A 25,104-nucleotide genomic window follows, 5' to 3' on the forward strand; every position below is an offset into this window, starting at 1 on the left:
ATCAAAAGAAAAATTTTAGCGTCAAACATAATATTTATTACTTTAAAATAATTTTCTTCAGGCGGCGAGAAAAAATTATGCGAAATAAAAGTCTTATTTTTAATTAGCGTAATTAGATGAAAATAGGATTTATAAATTATTCTTTTATACATTTACTCGTTTTAAGCTGAAAACGTGGTTTTAGTCGCGCATTAATCCAATTTAAACATTAATGAATAGTAAACAATTTAATATACTAAGATACTGCTGAGGCTTATACATTAATGTAAACGTAACATACATTAAATAAGCAAGCAGGTTTTCAAAACGGACAAAGGGGAGAACATCCGGCTGCAACACAATCAGTGACAGTTCCTCCGTTTGTGTGTGTTTGTGAGGGGTGTTTCATCGCATATCTTTTATGAAATACGCTTGTAGCTAGTTTTGACCCGATTTTCTAAGTGTTTGAAGAAGACACGCTGTTGCTGTGATATACAGAAATAGTCAATTGAGGTCTTTGTTAAAACACAATTTTATGAGCATATGTTTACATTGTACCGAACATATAATTGATCTTTGGTTTATGGGTGGCGTTAGCACTATTAAATGCTGTAAGCACAGTTGTTTATTCCTTCCCTGAAACAATACTAGCATGACTCAGTAGAGAAAAAATGGAAAAACGACAGGTGTTCCACAGGTAACGGAGCATGCCTTTTACCGTTATAAAGTCTTTCCACCAACGCTTACGTCTATTAGTAGGCAACAGCATGTTAGTTTAGCAACAGAAAACGACTTAGACGACCATGTGATGTTACCATAGCAACAAAGAAGGATCTTGGTGACTGAAAACTTACAGATTCGACATGTGAGTTCGGTATTTCCATTTTGATCATATCAGTATTTTTTGTAAAAAAAAATTTGATTAAAAAATGCAAACTTTGTTATGTTTGTAAAAGAAGACAAACTCGTATGACGTGTTAACGCTAAGTCTCGTAACTCATTCGGTTTAACTTTTAAGATAGAGTATTTATTACCTTAATAAAACAGTTAGTGTTAGATTCCCACAGAATATAGAGAATGGACTGTTTAGAATTATTCAACACAAATATAAAGGAATAGAATTTAAACTTTCCAAAAATTACTATTCAAGACAAATATGGATGTAGATAGCAGTATAAAAAGTGTTCTCCCCCTATTTGTGTGGGGGATAGAGTTCTCTCTTCCAAAAAGTAGGTGAGATGCGAAATAGATAACATTTCATATTCAAAGTTTAAATCCCCGCTTTTTTAAATCCATGCATGGATGATAAAACAAGACATTTCACAGGCCCTAACAAATGGATGAGAAGAGAAAGCTGCTTGTGTAATTTCTTCGAACGTAGCTACAATGTAATACGTACGATAGTTTATTTGCTTATTGTTGCCTCCTCCATGTGGCACAGCAGTATGTATGTGGACTTGCAACGCTAAAACTCGGGTTTCGATACTCTTGGTGGGCAGAGCACAGATAGCTCATGGTGTAGCTTTGTGTTTAACAACAAACAATTGTTTGTTTGTGTGTAGTTAACCACAAAGTGGAAAATGAGTTTGCTGTGCTCTGCCCACCAAGAGTATCGAAACCCGGGTTTTAACGATGTGAGTCCTCAAACTTTCCACTGAGACCCCTGGTAAAATTTACAGGCTTTAGTCAGAATATTTCTCTACTCAGGAGAGAGAGAGATAGCATCTGAGGGTGAAGTAATCTTCAGAATTTCTTGTCAGGATCTTATATATAAAGATTAGTGGATATAAGTACACTTACTGTACTATATAAGGTATAAAACGTAGCTGCCAAAATTTCATTGTATTCATTTGGTTGTTTTGAAATCAATAGATAAATACCTAATAGTTTTAATAATGCGTATTGACCAATATCCTTTAGAGTATTGAAATATTAAACTTTAAGAATGATTGGTCTTAGGTATTGGCGCAGAAATGTTGAAAACACACATATAGGTTATGGTGTAGAGATACTGGACTGGTAAAATAAGCTTGCTTACGTGGACAGCTGTTGTATAGGAACGATGAATGCGATAGGTGTTTGTTGTTGAAAGTTGGAAAATATGGCAAACCAGACGTAACTAAAGCGTACATTCGGCTAAATATACGTTGGGATATTTCTGTGCATAAATTGAAACTAACAAAAACGTTCGTTTCGTACAAATTTCCACGTGTTTTGTTGTTTTCAGTTTGATTAGTTAGTCTGTGCTTCTGTGAATATATTTCCAAGTCTGTCTGTATGTCTGAATAGTTATATAAAGTCATGTTTGCGTCGCAAAGACCATCTGTTGAAAATATCCTGGAAACAGTGTGTACGTAAATAAAATGCCAGATTTCTTAGACTTACCTTCCATGTGTTGTACCAAACAGTTGTTCACAAAATAAAAAACAACAACAGATTTATTCTTTAGCGACGACTGCTAGTTCGATAACAGTAGTTTTTGGTGTGTGTGTTTTTCTTATAGCAAAGCCACATCAGGCTATCTGCTGAGTCCACCGAGAGGGATCGAACCCCTGATTTAGTTTTTGGTCAACTGACTTAACAGAAGTAGCTGACAATTTACTTAACTAACCTAATATTGGGGAATTGTAACGGTGTAAAAACAAACATTCATTTCTTACGCTGCAGTGAATGTTCGAGGTGTAAACTGAAACAAACGTTTCGTATGCTGGAACGAAACGTTCGAAGTGTAACCTGAACAAACGTTACGTGTGCTGAAGGAAGAATTTCGAGGTGTAAACCGAAACAAATATTTCTTATGCTGGACGATAAGGTTCGAAGTGTGAACACAAATATTTCGTGTGCCAGAACATATGTTCGAGACGTAAACTGAAATAAAACGCTTCATATACCAAACTTCTAATAACTTACGAGTCAAACAAAGAACAATATGTAATATATCAGCGACACTAGATCTGTAATATCCAGTGCCCACAATGCCTTTCGATTAGTAGTAGGGCTCATGAGGCCGGCTGGAATAGAACAAACGTAATGTGGCTTAGGCACTATTTTTATTACCAGTAACGTGGAGTACAACTGTTTCTGTGTGAATTATATGACGTTAACCAAGTATAATTATTATTAATTTTGTAATATGTAACATGTGTGGATCATCACCATGTTATTTTAGTTTATTTTTTAAGTTTTAATACAAAAACGTTCGACTAACTATGTAGAGTATTCGGGTCATAAGCCTAAAAATTGTTATCATTTGTATTCGAGCCGTTTGCAAATTTGAGTTACAGTAAAATTAATAACAAAATATTATTTGTTAATATTTTAACATCAGTTAATTACGTTTGATATTTTCTCTTGAATCATCGAAAGTGTCAATATACGAAAAACAACTTACGTAGTTCAGCTTGGCTTCTTTACACATTATAAACACACACCCTATTTGATACACCAGCAACTTAATCAACACACCAAAATATTCTAATAACAAGACGTAAGAACGTGACAAATTAACCAAGTTGTTTGTTTTGTTGTTAAATGCAAATGGGGTATCTGTACTGTGCCCATGGCAGGTATCAAACCCCGAATTGCTTTGAATGGCTCAGCAGTAGGTGCTTGGCTATTTTAACGCTAAAAATCGTGTTTCGATATCTCTGGTGGGAAGGGCACCGATAACTCATGTAACTACGTGCTTAAAAACAAACAATCATCGAATTTAACCTTACAGGCCTACAAGCCTACTATAGTAGGCCTACAAGCTTACTAGTACGTCACTGATGGGGCGAGAATGAGTTAGATATGTTAGGATGAATTCAGTGTTATCGAAAAACGTTATGATAGTTTCTAACTCTTGAACTAAATCGAGATTCGTGAGTGCGAAAATGCTACATTACTGGAAAATGTAGATCTAATACTATATGCTTTGAAACGTACAACTAGTTAAGTCTTACACCGAGTCGTTATTGAAATTAAATCAAAATACCGTATAATAAGTGAAACTGTAAAATCGCATTTATCCTGTACTTTTGATCATTGTCTGTTTTTTTTTTAAACCTATTTTGATTAACACTGTTAAATAAAAGATATATTGGACTGTCGACATCTCTTGCCGTTTCCGTAATTTCAACTTATACAAAATTTAAATATGTATTAAAAATAATAATTCTTATTGATTTCTGTTGCGCGTTTATGTCGCTAGATGACAGATGAACAGTACATTAAAATTATATAAATTTATTTAATTTAAATTTAATAAGTAAATCCTTTAACACGTATTGCATTTTCAACATTTTCGGAATGTTTCGCCGAATGTTGGGTAACTTGTTTTTATGTTGTCTTTTTATATCTTCTCATATTCTTTATGAGTTGCACTTGACTTTCAAATTATATCTGCATATGGAGTTAAACTTGAACACGAAGTATAATCCAGAAACGGGTTGTGAAGCAGTGTTAGTTACAGGATATTTGAGAACGATTTTGCATACATCAGATATAGCGTATAGCCAAAATCAAACATTGTATTCAGAAATATACTTTTAACATTCGTCCTACTTTAATCAGTGTTAATTAGTTAATTACACCATTTGTTTTCGTATTTAGCGTTTTTATAGTAAATTATACTTTTCAATATTCAATTCGTTTTCGCGCTCTAAAAAAAGCGGTTTTTATCAGTGAAATATTTTGAAATTAAATCTATAAGCGTTAGATTTCTTGAAAGTTCAGACCGTGTTAATACGGGATTTGTGGAGTGTGGCAGAGAAAAATGAGTCATGAAGATACATGCTGTGTGTGTGTGTGTTTTTATAGCAAGGCCACATTGGGCTATCTGCTGAGTCCATCGAGAGGAATCGAACCCCCTGATTTTAGCGTTGTAAATCCGAAGAATTACCGCTGTACTAGCAGAGGACACTGTGTATAGGATAAATAGGCTTAGCTGTGTTGACAGCAACCCTCTATGCATGCCTCAGCTTGAGAGCTGAGGAGTGAATATCAAATAATGAGGAGGTTTTAACAACAGTGAGTGCTGAGGACTAACTTTACTAATCCAGTGAGGAGCTTTAAGCTACAATCTCTTATCTCTTTACTGCAAAGGGAAAGAAAGCTATTACGGGGGGACAGCATTTTAAAGGAGCACAAATAACTTTTAGATACGTGATAGGGTCGGAGTAATCGAGTGTACTACGAGCTTTGTTTTTGCCCAGAAAAAGCAAGTTTTACCTGCGTAATAAATGATTAACAGCTCGAATTAAGATGTCACATCATGTCAAGTTTGATATCAAGTCAAATGGGGCCTCATGACCAATTAACAGCTCGTATTAAGATGTCACACCATGTACAGTTTGGTTCTTCAGGTCAAATGGGGTCTGATGACCAACCAACAGCTCGCATTAAGATGTCACATCATGTCAAGTTTGGTTTTTTAGGTCAAATGGGGCGTCATGACAAAACAACAGCTCGCAATAAGATGTCACACCATGTCAAGTTTGACCATCAGACCCTAGTTAACCTACATTTTCGACAGGACCATTTTTTAAATAATATGGTAGGAACAGAAATAACCAATTACAGATTCACTGTATGTGTTTATAACAGATTCAGTGTATGTGTTTATATGTCCACATATGAATAAATAGTTGATAAACACAGATCCACAGCCATAGTCACCATGGGTTATAATAACCACCATGGATTATAATAACTACGCTTCAGAATCACTTCCTCAAAGTAGTTCATAACACGGCCAGTTTAAACTGGTGACAGTTCTACTAATCTAAATGTTTTTTTCTTTAAGCATTACCCTGTACAATAATACAGCTTCTGACCTTCGAATGCAAAGTGACGCAACTTTGTTAGACATGTCGAACTCGTTTGTTTTTTCAAGGTCTCGGTGGCTTAAGGTTCGGATTAATCCTTACGGCTGTCGAAGACCGTTACTTCTTGTCTTTTAATCAGGACATAAGCTCGGATTCTTTCCGCTTTATCGTTTCTGGTTAGACGTGATAGGCTGCTATGTGGACTTGAACTACTTTCTAATCTTCGTGTTTGAAATGAATCGCAGCAGATGTTAGTAATTTATAGTGAAAATACTTATAAAGCAATAAAACAGTGATATTAAGTGTTAGTGAAAACTTTGTTATTATGTTATTTCGCGTCTCTGTGAAATTATATAACGTGAATATGAAGGATACAGTACTTTATCACAGGTAAGTTATTTGTTCTGCCGCAAGTTTTTCTATTCTGAACCTGTTATCACCTGAAATCTTATTTCATTTACTGAAATATATAACTTTTCAAATTGTTCTTTTCTTATCAAACTATCTACGAATATATTTGCTATAAATATTGCATTCTCTTACTCAGTATGTTCTTAGTGTCTCACATTAACTGGCTGAATATGAAAGTTGAGTCACTTTCTAAATATGTTCCTAGTATTAACTGGCTGAATCTGACTCTGGAGTCAATCTCCAAGTATGTTCTTAGTATCTTAGATTAGCTGGCTGAATCTGGCTATAGAGTCATTCTCCAAGTATGTTCTTAGTATTTTAGATTAGTTGGCTGAATCTAGCTATAAAGTCATTCACCAAGTATGTTCTTGGTATGTTAGATTAGCTATCTGAATCTAGCTATAGAGTTATTCTCCAAGTATGTTCTTAGTATCTTAGATTAGCTGGCTGAATCTGGCTATAGAGTCATTCTCCAAGTATGTTCTTAGTATCTTAGATTAGCTGGCTGAATCTAGCTATAGAGTCATTCTCCAAGTATGTTCTTAGTATCTTAGATTAGCTATCTGAATCTGGCTATAGAGTCATTCTCCAAGTATGTTCTTAGTATCTTAGATTAGCTGGCTGAATCTGGCTATAGAGTTATTCTCTAAGTATGTTCTTAGTGTGTCAGGTTACGCAGCTGAAACTGTCTTTTGAGTCACTCTCTAAGTACGTTCTTAGTGTCTCAATTAGTTGGCTGAATCTGGCTATAGAGTCACTCTCCAGGTACATTCTTAGTGTCTTAGATTAGCTGGCTCAGTCTTGCTATAGAGTCATTCTTCGAGTATGTTCTTAGTGTCTCAGAATAGTTGGCTGAATATGCAAGTTAAGTCACTCTCTAAGTATGTTCTCAGTGTCTCAGATTAACTATCTCAATCTACAAGTGGTGTCATTTTCTGTGTCACAGAATGTCTTTCTGTATCTAGAAGTTACGTCACTCTGTCTCTTACGTCCTAGAATAGCAAACTGCACGTTGTAGTTCGTTTGACTTGTTTGACAGTAATCTTGCTCAGTGATATCCTGCCCACGTGGCAACTTAACAATTCCCTTTGTTTTCCCAGCTCGTGAGTGACCTTGATCCACATCCAGATACAGGGTCATACCTGATCTGTCTTATTTCTTTAGAAATTAACACATTATTCCTCAGCTGAAGGGTTTTGAAGTGTGTAAAAAGGAGTAGCACGTGTGTATATAAATGGCCAGACAATTTGAATATGTACTGTAATAGGATCATGTTTCTATAACGTTGATTTCTTGGTTTATATTGCACTACAATAAAGGCAAACTTTTCTGTTTTAAACACTGTATTACTGAGGCTCTGTGGTATTCTAAAATGCACTGATTTGCCTTTTCGGACAATGGACAAGAACTGGGCAATGGAGATTTTGTACTTTGAAGAAAGATACTGGGTACAACGTGCGCGACGTAATTTATAGCATTCTTTATTACTTAATAAAAAAGCGAGTTCACATGTCGAATGGACAACACTTGTAGCGGATGTTTGAAGATATTAAATAAATACTTGTAAAGATTCCGTTGTGTTTCTTCTTCATTCAGATTGAGCAACAACCTGTAGTGTTATTTCTCTTAATACACACAGTAGCCGTGTTACCACTGGTCATTCCAATATAAACAAAAAAACGTTTGTAATCTCCACGTATTACCTCACCTTCTAGAAGAAAATATCACTGTACGGTTTACATAGCATTCTACTTTGCAGCAATATTTCCCATGAGAAAGTGTACGTGACACCATAAGTGATTGGCCCAGAACAATAGTTAACTAAACGCAAAAGGAATTTAGCCACATTAATTTCCTTGATCAATGATCCAATGCCAAAAGCACACAAATGTGTTTGTATGTGAACAATCTTTAGAAAACACAGAACACAGATCATATTTAGTTTTTGTGTGTGAAAACGTGAAACACGGTTTACATTTACACACTATATGTCTGTGAATATTTGCTCTCTTACAAACTATCCTAGAAGGAAGTTAGTGTTCTTTTTCCCTGTAAAAAGCCCTTGCTTATCATATTTGACGACTCTAAAGTAATTAGGCATTGATAAAGTTTTGCAGTAATAAATGAGTAACGTAAGAAACTAAAAATCAGAAAGCAAGTGTAAATATCACAATAAAATCCACTATCTTCAGGTTGTGAAGTTGTTCCATACCCATCAGTAGCAGTGTGGTTAGACCAGCTAGCAACAACAGGGTATGTTTACTTTGTGTAGACCTTTCTCAGGTTACAAGACTTTCTCAGTGGTTGAGACACATTTCAAACAACACTATATATTTATTTTGTTTACATTTTGGTTTATTGTTTCCACGATAGAACAAACTCTTAGATAGGTTACCATAGAGATAATCTCTTACTTATGTATCCAGACTTGGCTTGCTCAATTTACCGTTATTTTGGGGATGGTAACTTGAAATTGATCGACGGTGTACGTGGGCTATGATTTTATGTTTTATGATTTTTTTTCTGTTTTATAATTTTGTTTTATGACTGTTTTATGTTTTATGATTTATGTTTTACGTTTTTATGTTTTATGATTTTATGTTTTGTAGGTCACATTTCCACGTTTTTATAGACTTGACCAAGCGCATAAGGCGTGCGACTCGTAATCCGAGGGTCGCGGGTTCGCGCTAAACATGCTCGCCCTCCCAGCCGTAGGGGCGTATAATGTGACGGTCAATCCCACTATTCGTTGGTAAAAGAGTAGCCCAAGAGTTGGCGGTGGGTGGTGATGACTAGCTGCCTTCCCTCTAGTCTTACACTGCTAAATTAGGGACGGCTAGCACAGATAGCCCTCGAGTAGCTTTGTGCGAAATTCCAAAACAAACAAACAAAGCTTTTGAGCATAAAGACAGAAGTTTTTCCATAAGTCTGAAATACCCACCTGGTTAAGGTACTCGACTCGTAATCTCAGGGGCATTGTTTCGAGTCCCCGTTCACCAAATATACACTCCCTTTCAGCCGTGAAGAAAGTTGTAATGTGACGGTCAATTCCACTATTCGCTGGTAAAAGAGTGGCCCACTAATTGGCGGTGGGTGGTGATGAATATCTACCCTCCCTTTAGTCTTAAGCTGCTAAATTAGGGACGGCTAGCACAGATAGTCCTCGTGTAGCTTTGCGCTAAATTTAAAAACAAACAAAACAGTTTAGTTTATTTAACTTCTGCCTTCCCTCTAGGTACGTCGAGACCAACAATTCTTGTTAATGTTTAATGAAAATTATTTGTTTTGTAACGTCATCGTGCCCTCCGCTAGTACAGCGATATGTCTCTGGATATACAACGCTAAAATCAGGGGTTCGATTCCCCTGGGTGTGCTCAGCAGATAGCCCGATGTGGCTTTGCTATAGCAATACACACACACTCTAACATCATCGTATTGTTTTTAGTCTTTGCTTGTTGTTGGTTTTGTTAATTTCGCGCAAAGCTACACGAGGGCTATCTGCGCTAACTGTCCCTAATTTAGCAGTGTAAGACAAGAGGGAAGGCAGCTAGTCATCACCACACACTGTCAATTCTTGGGCTACTCTTTCACCAACTACTGACCTTTACTTTATAACGCCCCACAAGTGAAAGGGCGAGCATGTTTGGTGCGACGTGGATTCGAACCCGCGACCCTCGGACTACGAGTCGAACGCCTTAACCCACCTGGCCATGCCGGGTCTTTGCTTCTGTGAATCTTAATTACTTCTAAGTTTGGATTCTTTAACACTAAAACTGGATTTCCATACCAATAATTGGCACGATACAAACAATTATTGTGTTGTCTGTACCTATGTTAGTAGGTTTGTAGTTAACATTCCAAGGTTCTCAGCGGCGTCTACAAAAGATAAGAGGATAAATTGATCACAATTTGTGTGTGAAACGAAATATAAAACAAAGTTTTAAGGTGACTTTCATATATCAATAGCTTCGTGATTGCAAGTTTCTTAAAACTTTCAGTTCCACATAAAACCGGTTTCTTTTGTTCGTGGCCTAGAACTGTAAGTGGCACATCAAATCCCCCCCACCCCGCTTTTGAATGGAGTAAATTCCTTTATATAACGGATGTTCAAAAGAACCTTTCCTCGTATTTATCCTTGGAACAAAAGTTATTAGATGGGAAAAGATACATTGCATTCCAGTTTGTTTGTTTTTTAAGCCAGAGGCGTAGCCAGCATTACATAGAAAGTGGAAACTTCCCCCCAATAAAAATGTATATTTTCTTCCATACAAAGAATCTAAATTATTTACTTTAAAGTTAAACGTTTCTTTAAAATATATCAGCAGATACTGATTTCGTAAACTGACTGGAATAGTGAGGTAATCGTTTGACCTTTATGGCTTGAACCTTCGGTGGCTCAACGTGGCGAGCAAAGCAGAGATAGCCCTTAGCGTTTAAGACACCAGTTCATTAGTGGATATTTGAATGGTGATATTTTTGTTTGTTTGTTAAATTTAGCCCAAGGCTACTAGAAGGATATCTGCGCTAGCTGTTCGTAATTTGAAGTAATAAATCAGAGGAACGACAGACATTCAACACCACCCCAGCCAACTCTTCGGCTGCTGTTGTTATGTTTGATATAGGCATTCGGTCATCATTATTATAACTTACTCTCGTCCTCAAAGTGCGAAGGTTTTTTTTTTTTTTATTGTCGTAACGCGATCTGAACAAATGGAACTGGTATCAATACATCGGTACGTTAACGATCGAAACGCAAGTTATAACAGAAGTAGGTAGTGATAAAGTAATGTTTGGACTTGTTAGCCTTTCATCGTAAAAAATGTAAAGTATGGAAAATGAGAAAAGACAAGTCCGAGTTAGTCCATAAGAAGACAAATTTCGGACCAGTCAGGGACTCGTAAAGTTTAAAACGTATTAGTGTGGAATTCGGCCAACAGCATGCCACAAAACTTCTCGTGGCTTATTCTAATGTTAATGTTAAAACACGTGAAATTCGAATTTTAGAAATTCCCTGCCCTTCATTGTTTGCCTTATGGAAGCTAGTCGGCCATAAGCAAGGTTTGGGTTTGGGAACTTCCCATTTTCAAATCACCTTTTATTAAAAAAAAATTATCTATTGTTCAACGCAATGCAACGTTTCTGAGTTGTCACGTGATGTACAGCAACGACTGTGGATCTGTTTTTGTTTCGTTGAAGGTCATCCAGAATCCAGTGGCTTGTGATTAAATTTTTTTTTTTTTTTTTTTGAATTTCGCACAAAGCTCCTCGAGCGCTATCTTTGCTAGCCGTCCCTAATTTAGCAGTGTAAGACTAGAGGGAAGTGGCTGTTAGTCATTACCATCCACCGCCAACTCTTTTACCAACGAATAGTGGGATTGACTGTCACATTATAACGCCCCCACGGTTGAAAGGGCGAGCATGTTTGATGCGACGGGGATGCGAACCCGCGACTCTCAGATTACAAGTCGCACGCCTTAACACGCTTGGCCATGCCGGGCCAGTGATTAAAATGAAACGTTTTTGGGTTAACTGGTAAGATAACTAATGACCGACATCGTTTCTTTATATAGAAATCGAATTTCCTTCGGGAGAGATTTAGTATTAATTTGTTTTCGACTGATTAATAATATTATTTTAATTAAAAATATGTTATCTTGGTAGAATGTATTAAAATATAGTTACATTATAAAAATAAAGAAACGTGTGATTTTTATTATAATATTAATATAATAATAATATTATTTTAATTAAAAATATGTTATCTTGGTAGAATGTATTAAAATCTACTTACATTATAAAAATAAAGAAACGTGTGTTTTTTATTATAATATTAATATAATAATAATATTATTTTAATGAAAAATATGTTATATTGGTAGAATGTATTAAAATATTGTGTTTTTTTTTAATGCTTGATTTCTGAATTTAATTAAAATATTACTCCAAGTTCAAATTGTTCAACCTTTAACTTCTAAGCGTAAGGAAAGTTAGGCCTTGTTTTTAACTAAACTTTATCACAGATGAAATGAAAATACCACAGAAATACATTGTAAAGACATATGCGTGAGACGTATTATAATATTCATTATAACTTCTTAAAATAAAATTTGCATCAGAATAAAATTACGTCACAAATGATTGTTTGTTTGTTTGTTTTGAATTTCGCACAAAGCAACTCGAGGGCTATCTGTGCTAGCCGTCCCTAATTTAGCAGTGTAAGACTAGAGGGAAGGCAGCTAGTCATCACCACCCACCGCCAACCTTGGGCTACTCTTTTACCAACGAAAGTTTGACCGTAACATTATAACGCCCCACGGCTGGGAGGGCGAGCATGTTTTGGCACGACTCGGGCGCGAACCCGCGACGATCAGATTACGAATCGCACGCCTTAACGCGCTAGGCCATGCCAGGCCTCCCGTCACAAATGAACATAACAGTTTCTCAGGAAGTAAAAGGCTTAACAATTACGTGATGACAAAATGTAAGACCAATACTGATTCACTGGTGCACACATAATTTAAAATTCTATCGAGCCACTAATCGAAATAGCCTTCAGAAGCGACGACGTTAAAATTAGGGTTTCGATACCCTTGGCGGGCAAAGCACAGATACCCCATTTGTGTTTAACAACAACCAAAACTTCTGAAGATAAACCACTAACTCTTCTTACACCGAGTCATTAGTCTGAGTCAGGAGATAAACCACTAATTTTGTTTGCACCAAGTAATTATTAAAGCGTGTATTTTTCTGAAGAATTTCGTACAATTTTAAACATCTGATTTCAAAACGAGGGGTTCGAACGTAAAACCAGAACGTTTCTCATACTTAAAATTAGTGAAAATAATAACCATTTTTAACCGAATTTATGAAGTCACGACGTGTGTAAGAAAATCCTTAGTTTAATTTGTTTGTTTAGAAATTTCGCACAAAGCTACTCGAGGGCTATCTGTGCTAGCCGTCCCTAATTTAGCAGTGTAAGACTAGAGGGAAGGCAGCTAGTCATCACCACCCACCGCCAACTCTTGGGCTACTCTTTACCAACGAATAGTGGGATTGACCGTCACATTATACACCCCCACGGCTGGGAGGGCGAGCATGTTTAGCGCAACGCGGGCGCGAACCCGCGACCCTCGGATTACGAGTCGCACGCCTTACGCGCTAGGCCATGCCGGGCCTCCCTTAGTTTAAAAATAACACAGCTTTCAGTGACTTCCCATCACTTGCATCACGAGGATTTTAAGGGTTAGCAAGATACCGTCTGGCGTTGTGCTTCGTATGGTACAGGAGTTACATGAACTTTCGTTTTTCCTCAAACGATTTCTTGTAGTGCTACAAATGAGATGTAAATATTTCATTTTATTTACAAACAAGCTAGGATAGCATAAAACAGTTATCGTATGATGTCTACCTTTCCAAAAATCTTGACGTTTGAACACAGACATTTTGTTTCAATCAACTATTTAAACCACATGACCACATAAATAACTTTATGACCTAGATAAGGCGGGAAAACGTAACGAGGATACAAGTAACAAATTAAACCCTGATCTGGACCGAGGTCAGAACATTACGGCTGTGGTTGCAACCAAATTATTTAAATGGTCCAAACTGTTCACTATCATCTCTGTATCATATAACAAGTGAACGCGGTACAAAAGGTTCCTGTATAGAATCATGAACTTTACTTAATACAATATATTAATTTACTTACTTTTTATATTATCAAAACAAACCCTTTGTGTTTGTTGAATGTTCGAGCGGCCCTCTACTGATTAGACGTTTTGACTGAATAATTACAGGACGATAAAAGTTGAGATAGAATCGCGAAAAAGGTCGAAGTAAACTACTTCGAGACAAGGTCGACACAAAAGAGCCATTGTGTAGATTTGCTAGTGGATATATATATATATATTAATTCTCCAGAAGTTTCAAAATCATGATAACTATGAACAATAATTCTAAAACTATTAAACAAGTTTCAGTTTTTGTTATCCAACTTTCTTTAAATTAATGTTTTCTTTAACCAGCTGAAGTTCCAGATAACCTGGACAATTAAGTTGATATAGGTGGAAAACTAGTTCTGTTTTACTTCAAAATAATAGTTTCTTTCTAAAGAAAGGCCATACTTGACTATACCTTTTATTTTATTCGTTCATTGCTCAGAAGAAGAAAAAAAGAAAATTAACCCAAACAAGTATATATATATATATACCCACCACTGTCAGCAGTGGGAATGTTATAATGTGACGGTAAATCCCACTATTCTTGGTAAAAGAGTAGCCCAAGAGTTGGTAAAAGAGTGACATAAAAGTTAACGGTGGGTGGTGATGACCAGCTACCTTCTTTCGTAAACTACTAAATTAGGGACGGCTAGCGCAAAGCCCCGGTATAGACAGGTGGGTTAAGGCGTTCGACTCGTAATCTGGGGGTCACGGGTTCGAATCCCCGTTGCACCAAACATGCTCACCCTTTCAGCCGTAGGGGGCGTCAGAATATAACGATCAATCCTACTATTCGTTAGTAAAGAGTAGCCCAAGAGTTGGCGGTGGATGGTGAAGACTAACTGTCTTCCCTCTAGTTATACACTGCTAAATTAGGAACGGCTAGCGCAGATAGCCCTTGAGTAGCTTTGCGCGAAATTCAAAACAAACAAGCTAGCGCAGGTAGCCCTCGTGTTGCTTTGGGCGAAATTTAAAAAAGAGAATAGCTCGTTCGTTATATTAAGCCATTGATGTTTTCATCTTGATTGAATTTCTTTGCGGTGATTAAAAGTGATCCTAGCGTGATATTAGCCAAACCAGTTCTTTTCTAAGCAACTTCCCCCTAAAACTTATGGACATTTTGTGATGTCTGTAAAATCGCTTAAACATTATAGGAACCAATAACATCTTTAAGTTACGCTGTGCTCTAATGTCTTGGCTTTTTAGCTTGTGAAAACCTGATAAAGATATGTATAATGTCTCGGATTTTTAGCTTCTGAAAACCTGAAAAAGGTATGTACAATGTCTTGGGGTTTTAGCTTGTGAAAACCTGATAAAGGTATGTACAATATCTTGGGGTTTTAGCTTGTAAAAACCTGATAAAGGTATGTATAATGTCTTGGTTTTTTAGCTTGTGAAAACCTGATAAAGGTATGTATAATGTCTTGGCTTTTAGCTTGTAAAAACCTGATAAAGGTATGTACAATGTCTTGGGGTTTTAGCTTGTGAAACATGGAAATGATATGTATAATGTCTTGATTTTTAGCTTGTGAAAACCTGATAAAGGTATGTATAATGTCTCGGTTTTTTAGCTTCTGAAAACCTGATAAAGGTATGTACAATGTCTTGGCTTTTAGCTTGTGAAAACATGGAAATGGTATGTATAATGTCTTGGTTTTTAGCTTGTGAAAATCTGATAAAGGTATGTATAATGTCTCGGTTTTTTAGCTTGTGAAAATCTGATAAAGGTATGTACAATGTCTTGGTTTTTAGCTTGTGAAAATCTGATAAAGGTATGTATAATGTCTTGGTTTTTAGGTTGTGAAAATCTGATAAAGGTATGTACAATGTCTTGACTTTTAGCTTGTGAAAATCTGATAAAGGTATGTAAAATGTCTTGGTTTTAGCTTGTGAAAATCTGATAAAGGTATGTACAATGTCTTGGTTTCTAGCTTGTGAAAATCTGATAAAGGTATGTAAAATGTCTTGGTTTCTAGCTTGTGAAAATCTGATAAAGGTATGTATAATGTCTTGGTTTCTAGCTTGTGAAAATCTGATAAAGGTATGTATAATGTCTTGGTTTCTAGCTTGTGAAAACCTGATAAAGGTATGTATAATGTCTTGGTTTTTAGCTTGTGAAAACCTGATAAAGGTATGTATAATGTCTTGGTTTTTAGCTTGTGAAAACATGGAAATGGTATGTATAATGTCTTGGTTTTTAGCTTGTGAAAACCTGATAAAGGTATGTATAATGTCTTGGTTTCTAGCTTGTGAAAATCTGATAAAGGTATGTATAATGTCTTGGGGTTTTAGCTTGTGAAAACCTGATAAAGGTATGTATAATGTCTTGGTTTCTAGCTTGTGAAAACCTGATAAAGGTATTATAATGTCTTGGTTTTTAGCTTGTGAAAATATGATAAAGGTATGTATAATGTCTTGGTGTTTTAGCTTGTGAAAACCTGATAAAGGTATGTATAATGTCTTGGTTTTTAGCTTGTGAAAATCTGATAAAGGTATGTATAATGTCTTGGTTTCTAGCTTGTGAAAACCTGATAAAGGTATGTATAATGTCTTGGTTTTTTAGCTTGTGAAAACCTGATAAAGGTATGTACAATGTCTTGGCTTTTAGCTTGTGAAAACATGGAAATGGTATGTATAATGTCTTGGTTTTAGCTTGTGAAAACCTGATAAAGGTATGTATAATGTCTTGGTTTTTAGCTTGTGAAAACCTGATAAAGGTATGTATAATGTCTTGGTTTTAGCTTGTGAAAATCTGATAAAGGTATGTATAATGTCTTGGTTTTTTAGCTTGTAAAAACCTGATAAAGGTATGTATAATGTCTTGGTTTTTAGCTTGTGAAAATCTGATAAAGGTATGTATAATGTCTTGGTTTTTAGCTTGTGAAAATCTGATAAAGGTATGTATAATGTCTTGGTTTTTTAGCTTGTGAAAATCTGATAAAGGTATGTATAATGTCTTGGTTTTTAGCTTGTGAAAATCTGATAAAGGTATGTATAATGTCTTGGTTTTTTAGCTTGTAAAAACCTGATAAAGGTATGTATAATGTCGGACATCTTACAGTTTTTTTTCATCACAAAATATTCTCTGTGTGACGTAAAATATTGTATTCTACATTTCAGAAATCCAATCAAAGGTCGTTTCCTTCGACCTCAAAATGCTGAAGCACCTGTTGAATTATTGGCAAACTCATCGCCAGAGGTCGCCGTACATTGTAACTGACGATCCCTTATTCTGTAAAGACTTGTCCTCAGGGTCTTCGCGTTGCCAAGAAATCTACACCGTCAGTCGTGTGAATCCTCTTTATACGGACTCTGGATGTGATGACGTGAATAGCTATCAGTCCGAATCTGGAGATTATCATCTAGACTCAAATCCGAATGACGTAAATAGGTGGGAGTGCCTTACTTGTGGCTCCAGTTCTCCCAAATTATCCTACCAAATTACAAAGACTTTTGCCGAGATTCACCACGCCCCTTCTTTTCTCCATCGTAAAATCTCCCTACCTTTCACTAAAGAGATGGCTTCTGACGTGGAAGGAGTCGATGTCTCCACAAATTCACCTTTGAATAAAAATGTCACAAATAACATAAAAGAACTCGCAAACAATTCGTTTAGTAGCCAAATTAAGAACGCTTACAAGCGCTTATGTACTAAAAGAGAAAGAAATGGAATCTCTTCTGGGTCTCAAGGGCCCGTTTCGTCCGAAACTGAAGACAGTGGTGTACAGACAGGTTCTTCTATCTCACAAAGTGAAGAAAATATTAAAGTAGTAACGACAGAAACAGCTGGTGAAACGATGTGTTCACGTTGTTGTGATACAAGCGAAACGACCGTAACGGAATCCATCAACTTAACTGGACAAAAACATACCCAGTCTCCGAAACCTCTTTCCATGAAGAGCGAAAATGTCGAGAGTTTTCTCTATTCTTTCTTAGACAGAGTAAGAGAACGAAAGCAGAAGGAAGAGTCAGATAAACAGGAAAACATTAACCAGACTGAAACATTGGAATCTGTAACGAAAGAGCCAGAAAATACCAATGAAGCTGATGAACAACCACAGGAAAAAAACCTGGAGAAAGAAACCGTTTCTAAGTCAGAGCCTAAAAGCTCAGGTGAAAGTCTTCAAGCTTTTTCTAAGCCTATTGAACAAGTCACTAATCAAACTTTAAGTTCTGGGGAAGCATTAAAAAGTAGAACCGACAAAAACCAACAGACTGGACTTGCAACGAATAGTTTTGAACGTAGTTCATGTGTGCAATTAACAAAACCTTCTTATTCCGAACCAAAATCGTTGAATAAAGACAACCCAGAACTTATGAAAGATGTAAATTGTTTTACAAAACGTGGCACTAATAACGAAGATGAAACATTTCGAGAAACGCTTTTCAGCCAAGAGAGACACAACGATGGGTTGACTTCAGAGAAAAATACTTCCTTCTTGAAGTTAGCATCAAACAATAGTAGTTCCAGTGACTGTTTGTCTGGTTGTCCATTTTGTGATCAAGCTACACCAAAAAAACAGGCAGTTCAAACCTTGACTTCTGAAGTAACGAAAAGAGATATTAGATTTTCGGATAGTGCCAATTCTGGACTTTCTTCTTCTGGATTTAGTTATGTCGATTGCCGAACAATAAACCAAGAATCAAAGAAAGAAGAAAAATCTGCCAGAGTTCCCGGACAAATTCGCCTCAAAACTACTTCAAACCTGTGCAGAAGATGTGCGGCTCAAACGAAGAATCAAGAAACCAAAAAATACGAGGAGTACTATAGGTGTCTTCCAAAATCGGGAGGTCGACAAAGACCTGAAGGCTCGGAACAATGCCATAATTGTCAAAAACGGTTTGTAGAATACTTCTGTACAACGTGTAAAAATAAAACTATGGCATCAAGTGGTCACAGACAGCGAGTTTCACCAGGTAGATCCAGATTGACCAGTTCGATGGACCACACGATGAAACACTCAAGACATTCTCCTGAAGGGTCATCAGTTGAATCTTTTGTAGAAGTGGATAGAAAGGGTGATCAAACTGACCAAGACAGGACTTTGTATCGAGAACATTACAGTAGTCACTGTAATAATAAAGTAGGGCAAGAACAAAGTGTACATAGAACCAGAACTGGTAGCAGTAATCGAGGTTTTTTCAGAGGTAGGGGTCATTGGGACGATTCACTTCTTCAGTGCACGTGTGAAGAACACAGTGACAATTATTTCCAACAACGTCGTGTAACGTTTGCTGAAGACGTGCAGAAAAGAGAAAGCCAGCCTGATGGCGATAATCCAAAGCAAGAAGTAAACAGTGCTACTCACCCAAGAAACGACACCAAACCTGTTCTCCTAAACCCTACTAGACTTCACCCAGATTCTGTGATTCCTGATGAAGATGAAAGTGTGATGTCTTCTTTAGATTTCCTGGGTTACGGAAGATTCCAACCCAATCTCCATACCCATCAAGCACAGGCAAATTACTTTAACATTTAGTCTAACGAAACTAAATTGTAATAAATATCCTTTTATATTTAAATTTTAAAAAAGAAATTATATCAAAATATAAATTAGTGGAACCAGAAACGTAAGTATAGAACTTTATCTCTGTATTTTATCAGGGTGTTTAAATGAAAAACAATTAAACAAACAAATAAAGACCGATACAATTGTCACAAATTGTTAATTAAAATTATACCTTGTCCTTTTATTGTTAGCTTTTGATTGATTTGTTAGCTTTTGTTAGCTATTCCAGGGCTGCTTTTGCTAACTGTTCCTAATTTTGAATTTTTAGACTAGAGGAAAGGCAACTAGTCAATACATTTGGTAGTCCTAAGTCCAGGTCATTTTATCGATTGTATACAGTTTAGTTGTATTCAACCAACGAGAGCCCCTTTTTACCCTCATCATTGTGTTATCTTAATCATGCACGTTGTCAGTATTAAAACTTTTGTCATAATTTTCTATTTTAAGTTAATTTAAAATTATTTTAACTCAACAGTCTATCTCTATATAAGTGAACTTGCATGTTTACCTGTCTGCTAACTCCTTCCACACTATTTTACCAATCATCGCTACAGTTGGCCTGGTGACTCTTATGGTCCCCATAAGCAACTCGAGGGGCATTAGTCCCACCAGGTTCCCCTCAAAACTAATTGTTGGCTTTTAATTCAGTGACATGTTTCATTTGGTGATACTCAACACTATACACCGTCGCTTGTCAACAAACTCATCACGATATTGGTGTTAGGCCACCAACGTTGTTTATGTTGAACGTTTTAATTTGTGGTTTATTTTTACTTTCTATGATTTTTAATAACTTTTCTAATATAAAAGCAAACGGTTTAATTCAAAAACTTCTTAGTAAGTTAGTGTTGGAAAGTTTTCAATCTACCAGTCAATCAAAGAACTAAATTAGTATTCCAGATAAATGTGGTAACTTAGTTAAAGATTCAGAACTGCTAAATGAAAGGTGTTCCCCCGTATTTGTCTACGGATTTACAACTCTAAAATCAAGGGTTCGATTCCCTTCAGTGGACTCATCAGATGGCCTGATGTGGCTTTATTAAATGAAAACACAAATACACTCTTTTATTAATGGTTGTGTCAAAGGGTAATTCTTGCACCTAGAAATGACACAGCTCGAAACAAAAACTGTTGTGAAAAGTTTCCGGATAGGAATTTACCTACAGGTCAGTTATCAATGTTCCAGTTGATGCTATAAATTACCCAAATGAACTCTCTAAATTATCCAAGACTGCCAGAGATGCTAAGGTTGCATTAGAGGTTGGCTAACCAGTAATTCTTTTGACAAATCTTGGTTCTCCAAAATCATGTAATGTCAAATGTTTAGTTGTTAAGATTTTACTGCCACATGTTATTGAAGCAACAATTATAACCGGTCATTTCAAAAGTGAAGATGTCTTCATTCCGTCACACCAACTATGCTCACCCTTTCGGTCGTGGGTGCGTTATAATGTTACGTTCAATCCCACTGTTCATTGGTAAAAAAGTATCTCAAGTGTTGGTGGTAGGTAGTGGTGACTAGCTGCTTTTCTTCTAGTCTTACACTACTAAATTAGGGACGGCTAGCGCACATAATCCTCGTGTAGCTTTGCGCGAAATTCAAAAACCAACCAACCAAGAATTCCTCTGCTACCAACTGATTACCCCTTTGAATTGAGAAGGCTTCAATTCCGAGTTAAAAATTGTTTTACAATGTCAATTAATAAGGCACAAGGTCAAAGTTTAAAGGTTGCTGGATTGTTCTTAGAGCAGCCTTGTTTTTTATGATTAATTTTATGTAGGATGATCAGTCGTTGAATCTGATCAATCTGATTGATCTCAATCAAAATCTGATATTGTCAGAAGAAGGAACAACAGCCACCATGGTACACTACATGGCCAAATGTTCTAATTAGCGGGTTCGGCTATTTTAGCCACACCCATTGCTAACAGGTGGATAAAATCATCCACACAGCCATGCAATCTCCGTAGACAAACATTGGCAGTAGAATGGGTCATACTGAAGAGCTCAGTGACTTTCAACGTGGCACTGTCATAGGATGCCACCTTTCCAACAAGTCAGTTCGTAAAATTCTGCCCTGCTAGAGCTGCCCCGGTAAACTGTAAGTGCTGTTATTGTGAAGTAGAAATGTTTAGGAGCAACAACAGCTCAGCCACGAAGCGGTAGGTCACACAATTTCGCAGAACGGGACCGCCGAGTGCTGAATCGCATAAAAATCGTCTGTTTACAGTTGCAACACTCAATATCGAGTTCCAAACTGCCTCTGGAAGCAAAGCCAGCACAATAACTGTTCGTCATGAGCTTCATGAAATGGGTTTCTATGGCCGAGCAGCCACACACAAGCCTAAAATCACCACATACAATACCAAGCGTCAGCTGGAGTGGTGTAAAGCACACTGCCATTGGAATTTGGAGCAGTGGAAACGAGTTCTCTGGAGTGATGAATCATGCTTCACTATCTGGCAGTCTGACGTATGAATCTGGGTTTGGCAGTTGCCAGGATAACGCTACCTGCCTGAATGCATAATGCCAACTGTAAAGTTTTATGAAGGAAGAATAATGGTTTGGAGCTAGTTTTCATGGGTTAGGCTTTAGTTACAATGAAGGAAAATCTTGATACTACAGCATACAATGACATTCTTGAGAATTGTGTGCTTCCAACTTTGTGGCAACAGTTTAGGGAAGGCCGTTTTTTGTTTCAGCATGACAAGGCTCCCGTGCACAAAGCAATGTCCATAAAGATGTGGTTTGCCGAGGTTGGTGTGGAAGAACTTTGGGATAAATTGGAACGGCAACTGCGAGCCACGCCTTCTCACACGACATTAGTGCCCAACCTGACTAATGCTCTTGTGGCTAAATTGAATCGAATCTTCGCAGCTAATTTCCAAAATCTAGTGAAAAGCCTTTCCAGGAGAGTGAAAGCTGTTATAGCAGCAAAGGGGGACCAACTCCATACCAATGCCCATGATTTTGGAATGAGATGTTCATCAAGCACATATGGGTGTGATGGTTGGGTGTCCACATACTTTTGGCCATGTAATATATATCAATACTTTAAATTTAGATTGCATAGGTTTTGTTTTAAAAATCAGTAGTTGAGATCGAAATTAAAATGTTATAAAATTGAATTTTAAAATAAACATTCTTTTAAAATAATATCATTATGTTTTAAAATATTTATTTCAAGTAATTTGGGCAGGTGATTCAACTAGTTTATAATAAAAATAGCACAGTCGCCGAACAGTGATATGTTACAGACTTGTAACGCTAAATTCTGGGGCTCGATTACTGTACTTGAGACAGTAAACAGCCCACTTTGGCTTTTCTTTAAAAACAAACAAAAATTCTAATGGTTTTCAAAGTTAATTTGTCAGATATAATTTCAGTTCATTTGCCAAATTCAAGATACATTAGTTATTTTATATATAGGCTTTGATAATAAAGCTAAAAAGCGTAATTTACAGGGTGACATCGGACCATAGGTGGGATAAAAACTGTTAACTTGTTTTTGTTCTTTTCCAGTCGGAAGACTTATTCAGAAGTTACCCGTGTGATGTTGATACCTGGCAGACTTTTCTGCGGAACGAAAATTTAAGAAAACGACGGAAGAGGGCGTTGTTTATGGGAGTTATGGCAATCACTATTATCTTAGCAGTGGGGATCGCTGTGGCCGTTATACTATCCTCGTTGAGACGTAAACATGCTAATATTGTATGAAAAGCTTATGTATACAGTTTAGAAACAGAAATAATTCTATTTAAAGACGGTAAAAATGCCTTTTATTCAATTTTAAATTGTTGTTTAAAGGAACAACCCCTAGTTACGATACAAGAATGTATTCCTAACCCTAACAGTTTATGTAAGCAAATTTTCGGGTAGTTCAAACTTGTCGTTAGAATTGAAAAACTTAGCGAAAGTGAAAAATCAAAAACGAATTAGCTTTAAATCATATACTACAGTAGTTCCTCTGTATTTAAAGAGTTTTGATTACACAGAATTAAGTATAGAACTACTGTACGAACCACTACTGTATGATATTAAAAATAGTTCAACATATGGTCACTTGGCAGCAACCCAGTGACTAAAAACGGTTTCAGACATTGGAATCTCTTGATCAATGGCCAAATTAATACACTCGATTACAAACTACTTTATAGGCTTACCTGACCTTTAAACCGATATAATGGATGACAGAAAAACAACACACACACGGACTTGTCTTTAACTGTGTGACGTAGTTTGTACACTATAAAGGGAATAAGTAAAATTTATTGGCGCTGTTTGTTCCTTGATTGAATTATAACTGTGGTAACTGAAAAAACAAATAACACACGCTTGATACCAAAAGGATTTCAGTACAATTTCTAGTAAAAACCCTGTTAAACTCGTACCTTACATAAACAGTTACTAATATATTTAATTTACAGGTTCAGTGGCCTTTATCTAACCTCATAATAATCGCATTGATAAAATTAACCAAGTAAATTACATCTCTGAACACTTCTGTCACTAGGGGTTATTGGCATACGTATCGTGGTGAAATATGCAACTTCGCTATTATGTTTTGGAGATGTTTAATTCAGCAAAACTTAATTTGTCAAGTCGATCATAATACACTTGTTAGGTATTTCTGTGCACTTTATACAAATCATATGCAAGTTTTGGTTTTTGATAGAGTACATAGTGAAACATGAAATTCAAATAGTTTATTAAATTTTGTAGGTTATCAATTTTACAAGTTAGGCCTAAATTTATCTACGTTCTGCATAATTGATAACGTTGACAACGATCGAAAGGAATATATTAAGTGGACTACACGGATTGTTCTTTGTCAGTTTAGTTACATAAATTAATATATTTGGGTTTAGTAACGTTTCATGTTGTAGAGGAAACTTGTTAGGCCTTTCATGCCTAGTTTTTGCCACTTAAAACTTTAACACCTTAATAAGAGATACTGTTTATCTTCTTGTAAGTGAATAATTGATTCGAAATTGTTTTCATTTGTGATGTATAAAACTTGTGTAAAAACGTCGAAAAAAAATAACTAACAAAGTTTAGTGTTAAGTACTGTTTGATAAATAAAAGGCTTAAACGTTTTCTAACAGGAACTGTTGCACCAATCGCTTTCAGCATATCAGTTAAGCCTAATTTCTGTCACTGTGATCATATTTGTGTTGATATATCCATATGTTGAATAAATATTGTTTGTTTGATTAATATTGTGTCCCTATAGTTAATAAAACACTTGCTCGTGCTTAGGTATATAATGTTTCATTAATTTTTTTTTCAGTAGAAATTCCTTAAAAGAAACGTATTTATAATGTTCAAATTCACAGCTGAACAACAGTACAAATGCCTAATGACGAGAAACCCACTTGAAGTAAAAATGTATCCTCAAAACGGTTGGTATGGGTACTAGCACTTTAATTAAAATAAGGTACAGAATAACGTTTCTACCCACTTAGGCCATCTTCAGGTTGACAAAAAAACAACATACACATGAAGATGACCCAAGAAGGTCGAAACGTTGTTCTGTACTTTATTTTAATTTTAAAGTGCTAATACCCATACCAGCCGTCTTGAGAATACAACAGTACATATGATACCACGTATCGTATTAGTTTAGCTTGTAATCCTTCCTGCATTATTTGACAGAAAAAAAAATCAAAGACCAC

At 36.2% G+C, this 25,104-nt stretch overlaps 1 protein-coding gene across 3 annotated transcripts; it reads left to right on the forward strand.

Annotated features, from left to right (window-relative positions):
- The first annotated feature begins 423 nt into the window (after positions 1-423).
- On the forward strand, positions 424-24,652 carry LOC143243329 (uncharacterized). Of its 3 annotated transcripts, none has more exons than XM_076487176.1 (3): positions 424-844; positions 17,039-19,377; positions 22,952-24,652. In XM_076487176.1, exons 2-3 carry the CDS (start codon positions 17,074-17,076, stop codon positions 23,144-23,146), a joined length of 2,499 nt encoding a protein of 832 aa, XP_076343291.1. In that variant the 5' UTR covers positions 424-844; positions 17,039-17,073; the 3' UTR covers positions 23,147-24,652. The 3 variants fall into 3 exon arrangements, with proteins under 3 accessions (XP_076343291.1, XP_076343289.1, XP_076343292.1); XM_076487174.1 differs by lacking the exon at positions 424-844 and adding an exon at positions 5,906-6,176; XM_076487177.1 differs by lacking the exon at positions 424-844 and adding an exon at positions 12,568-14,077.
- Positions 24,653-25,104: the final 452 nt, after the last annotated feature.

The sequence above is a fragment of the Tachypleus tridentatus genome, unplaced genomic scaffold (assembly GCF_004210375.1).
Source record: "Tachypleus tridentatus isolate NWPU-2018 unplaced genomic scaffold, ASM421037v1 Hic_cluster_2, whole genome shotgun sequence".
Taxonomy (NCBI): Eukaryota; Metazoa; Arthropoda; class Merostomata; order Xiphosura; family Limulidae; genus Tachypleus; species Tachypleus tridentatus.

Excerpts from the sequence above, each read along its gene's own strand:
- LOC143243329 (XM_076487176.1), top strand. The coding sequence starts at position 17,074 with ATGCTGAAGCACCTGTTGAATTATTGGCAAACTCATCGCCAGAGGTCG. Across the intron at positions 19,378-22,951 it reads TCCATACCCATCAAGCACAG|TCGGAAGACTTATTCAGAAG; the intron begins GCAAATTACTTT and ends GTTCTTTTCCAG.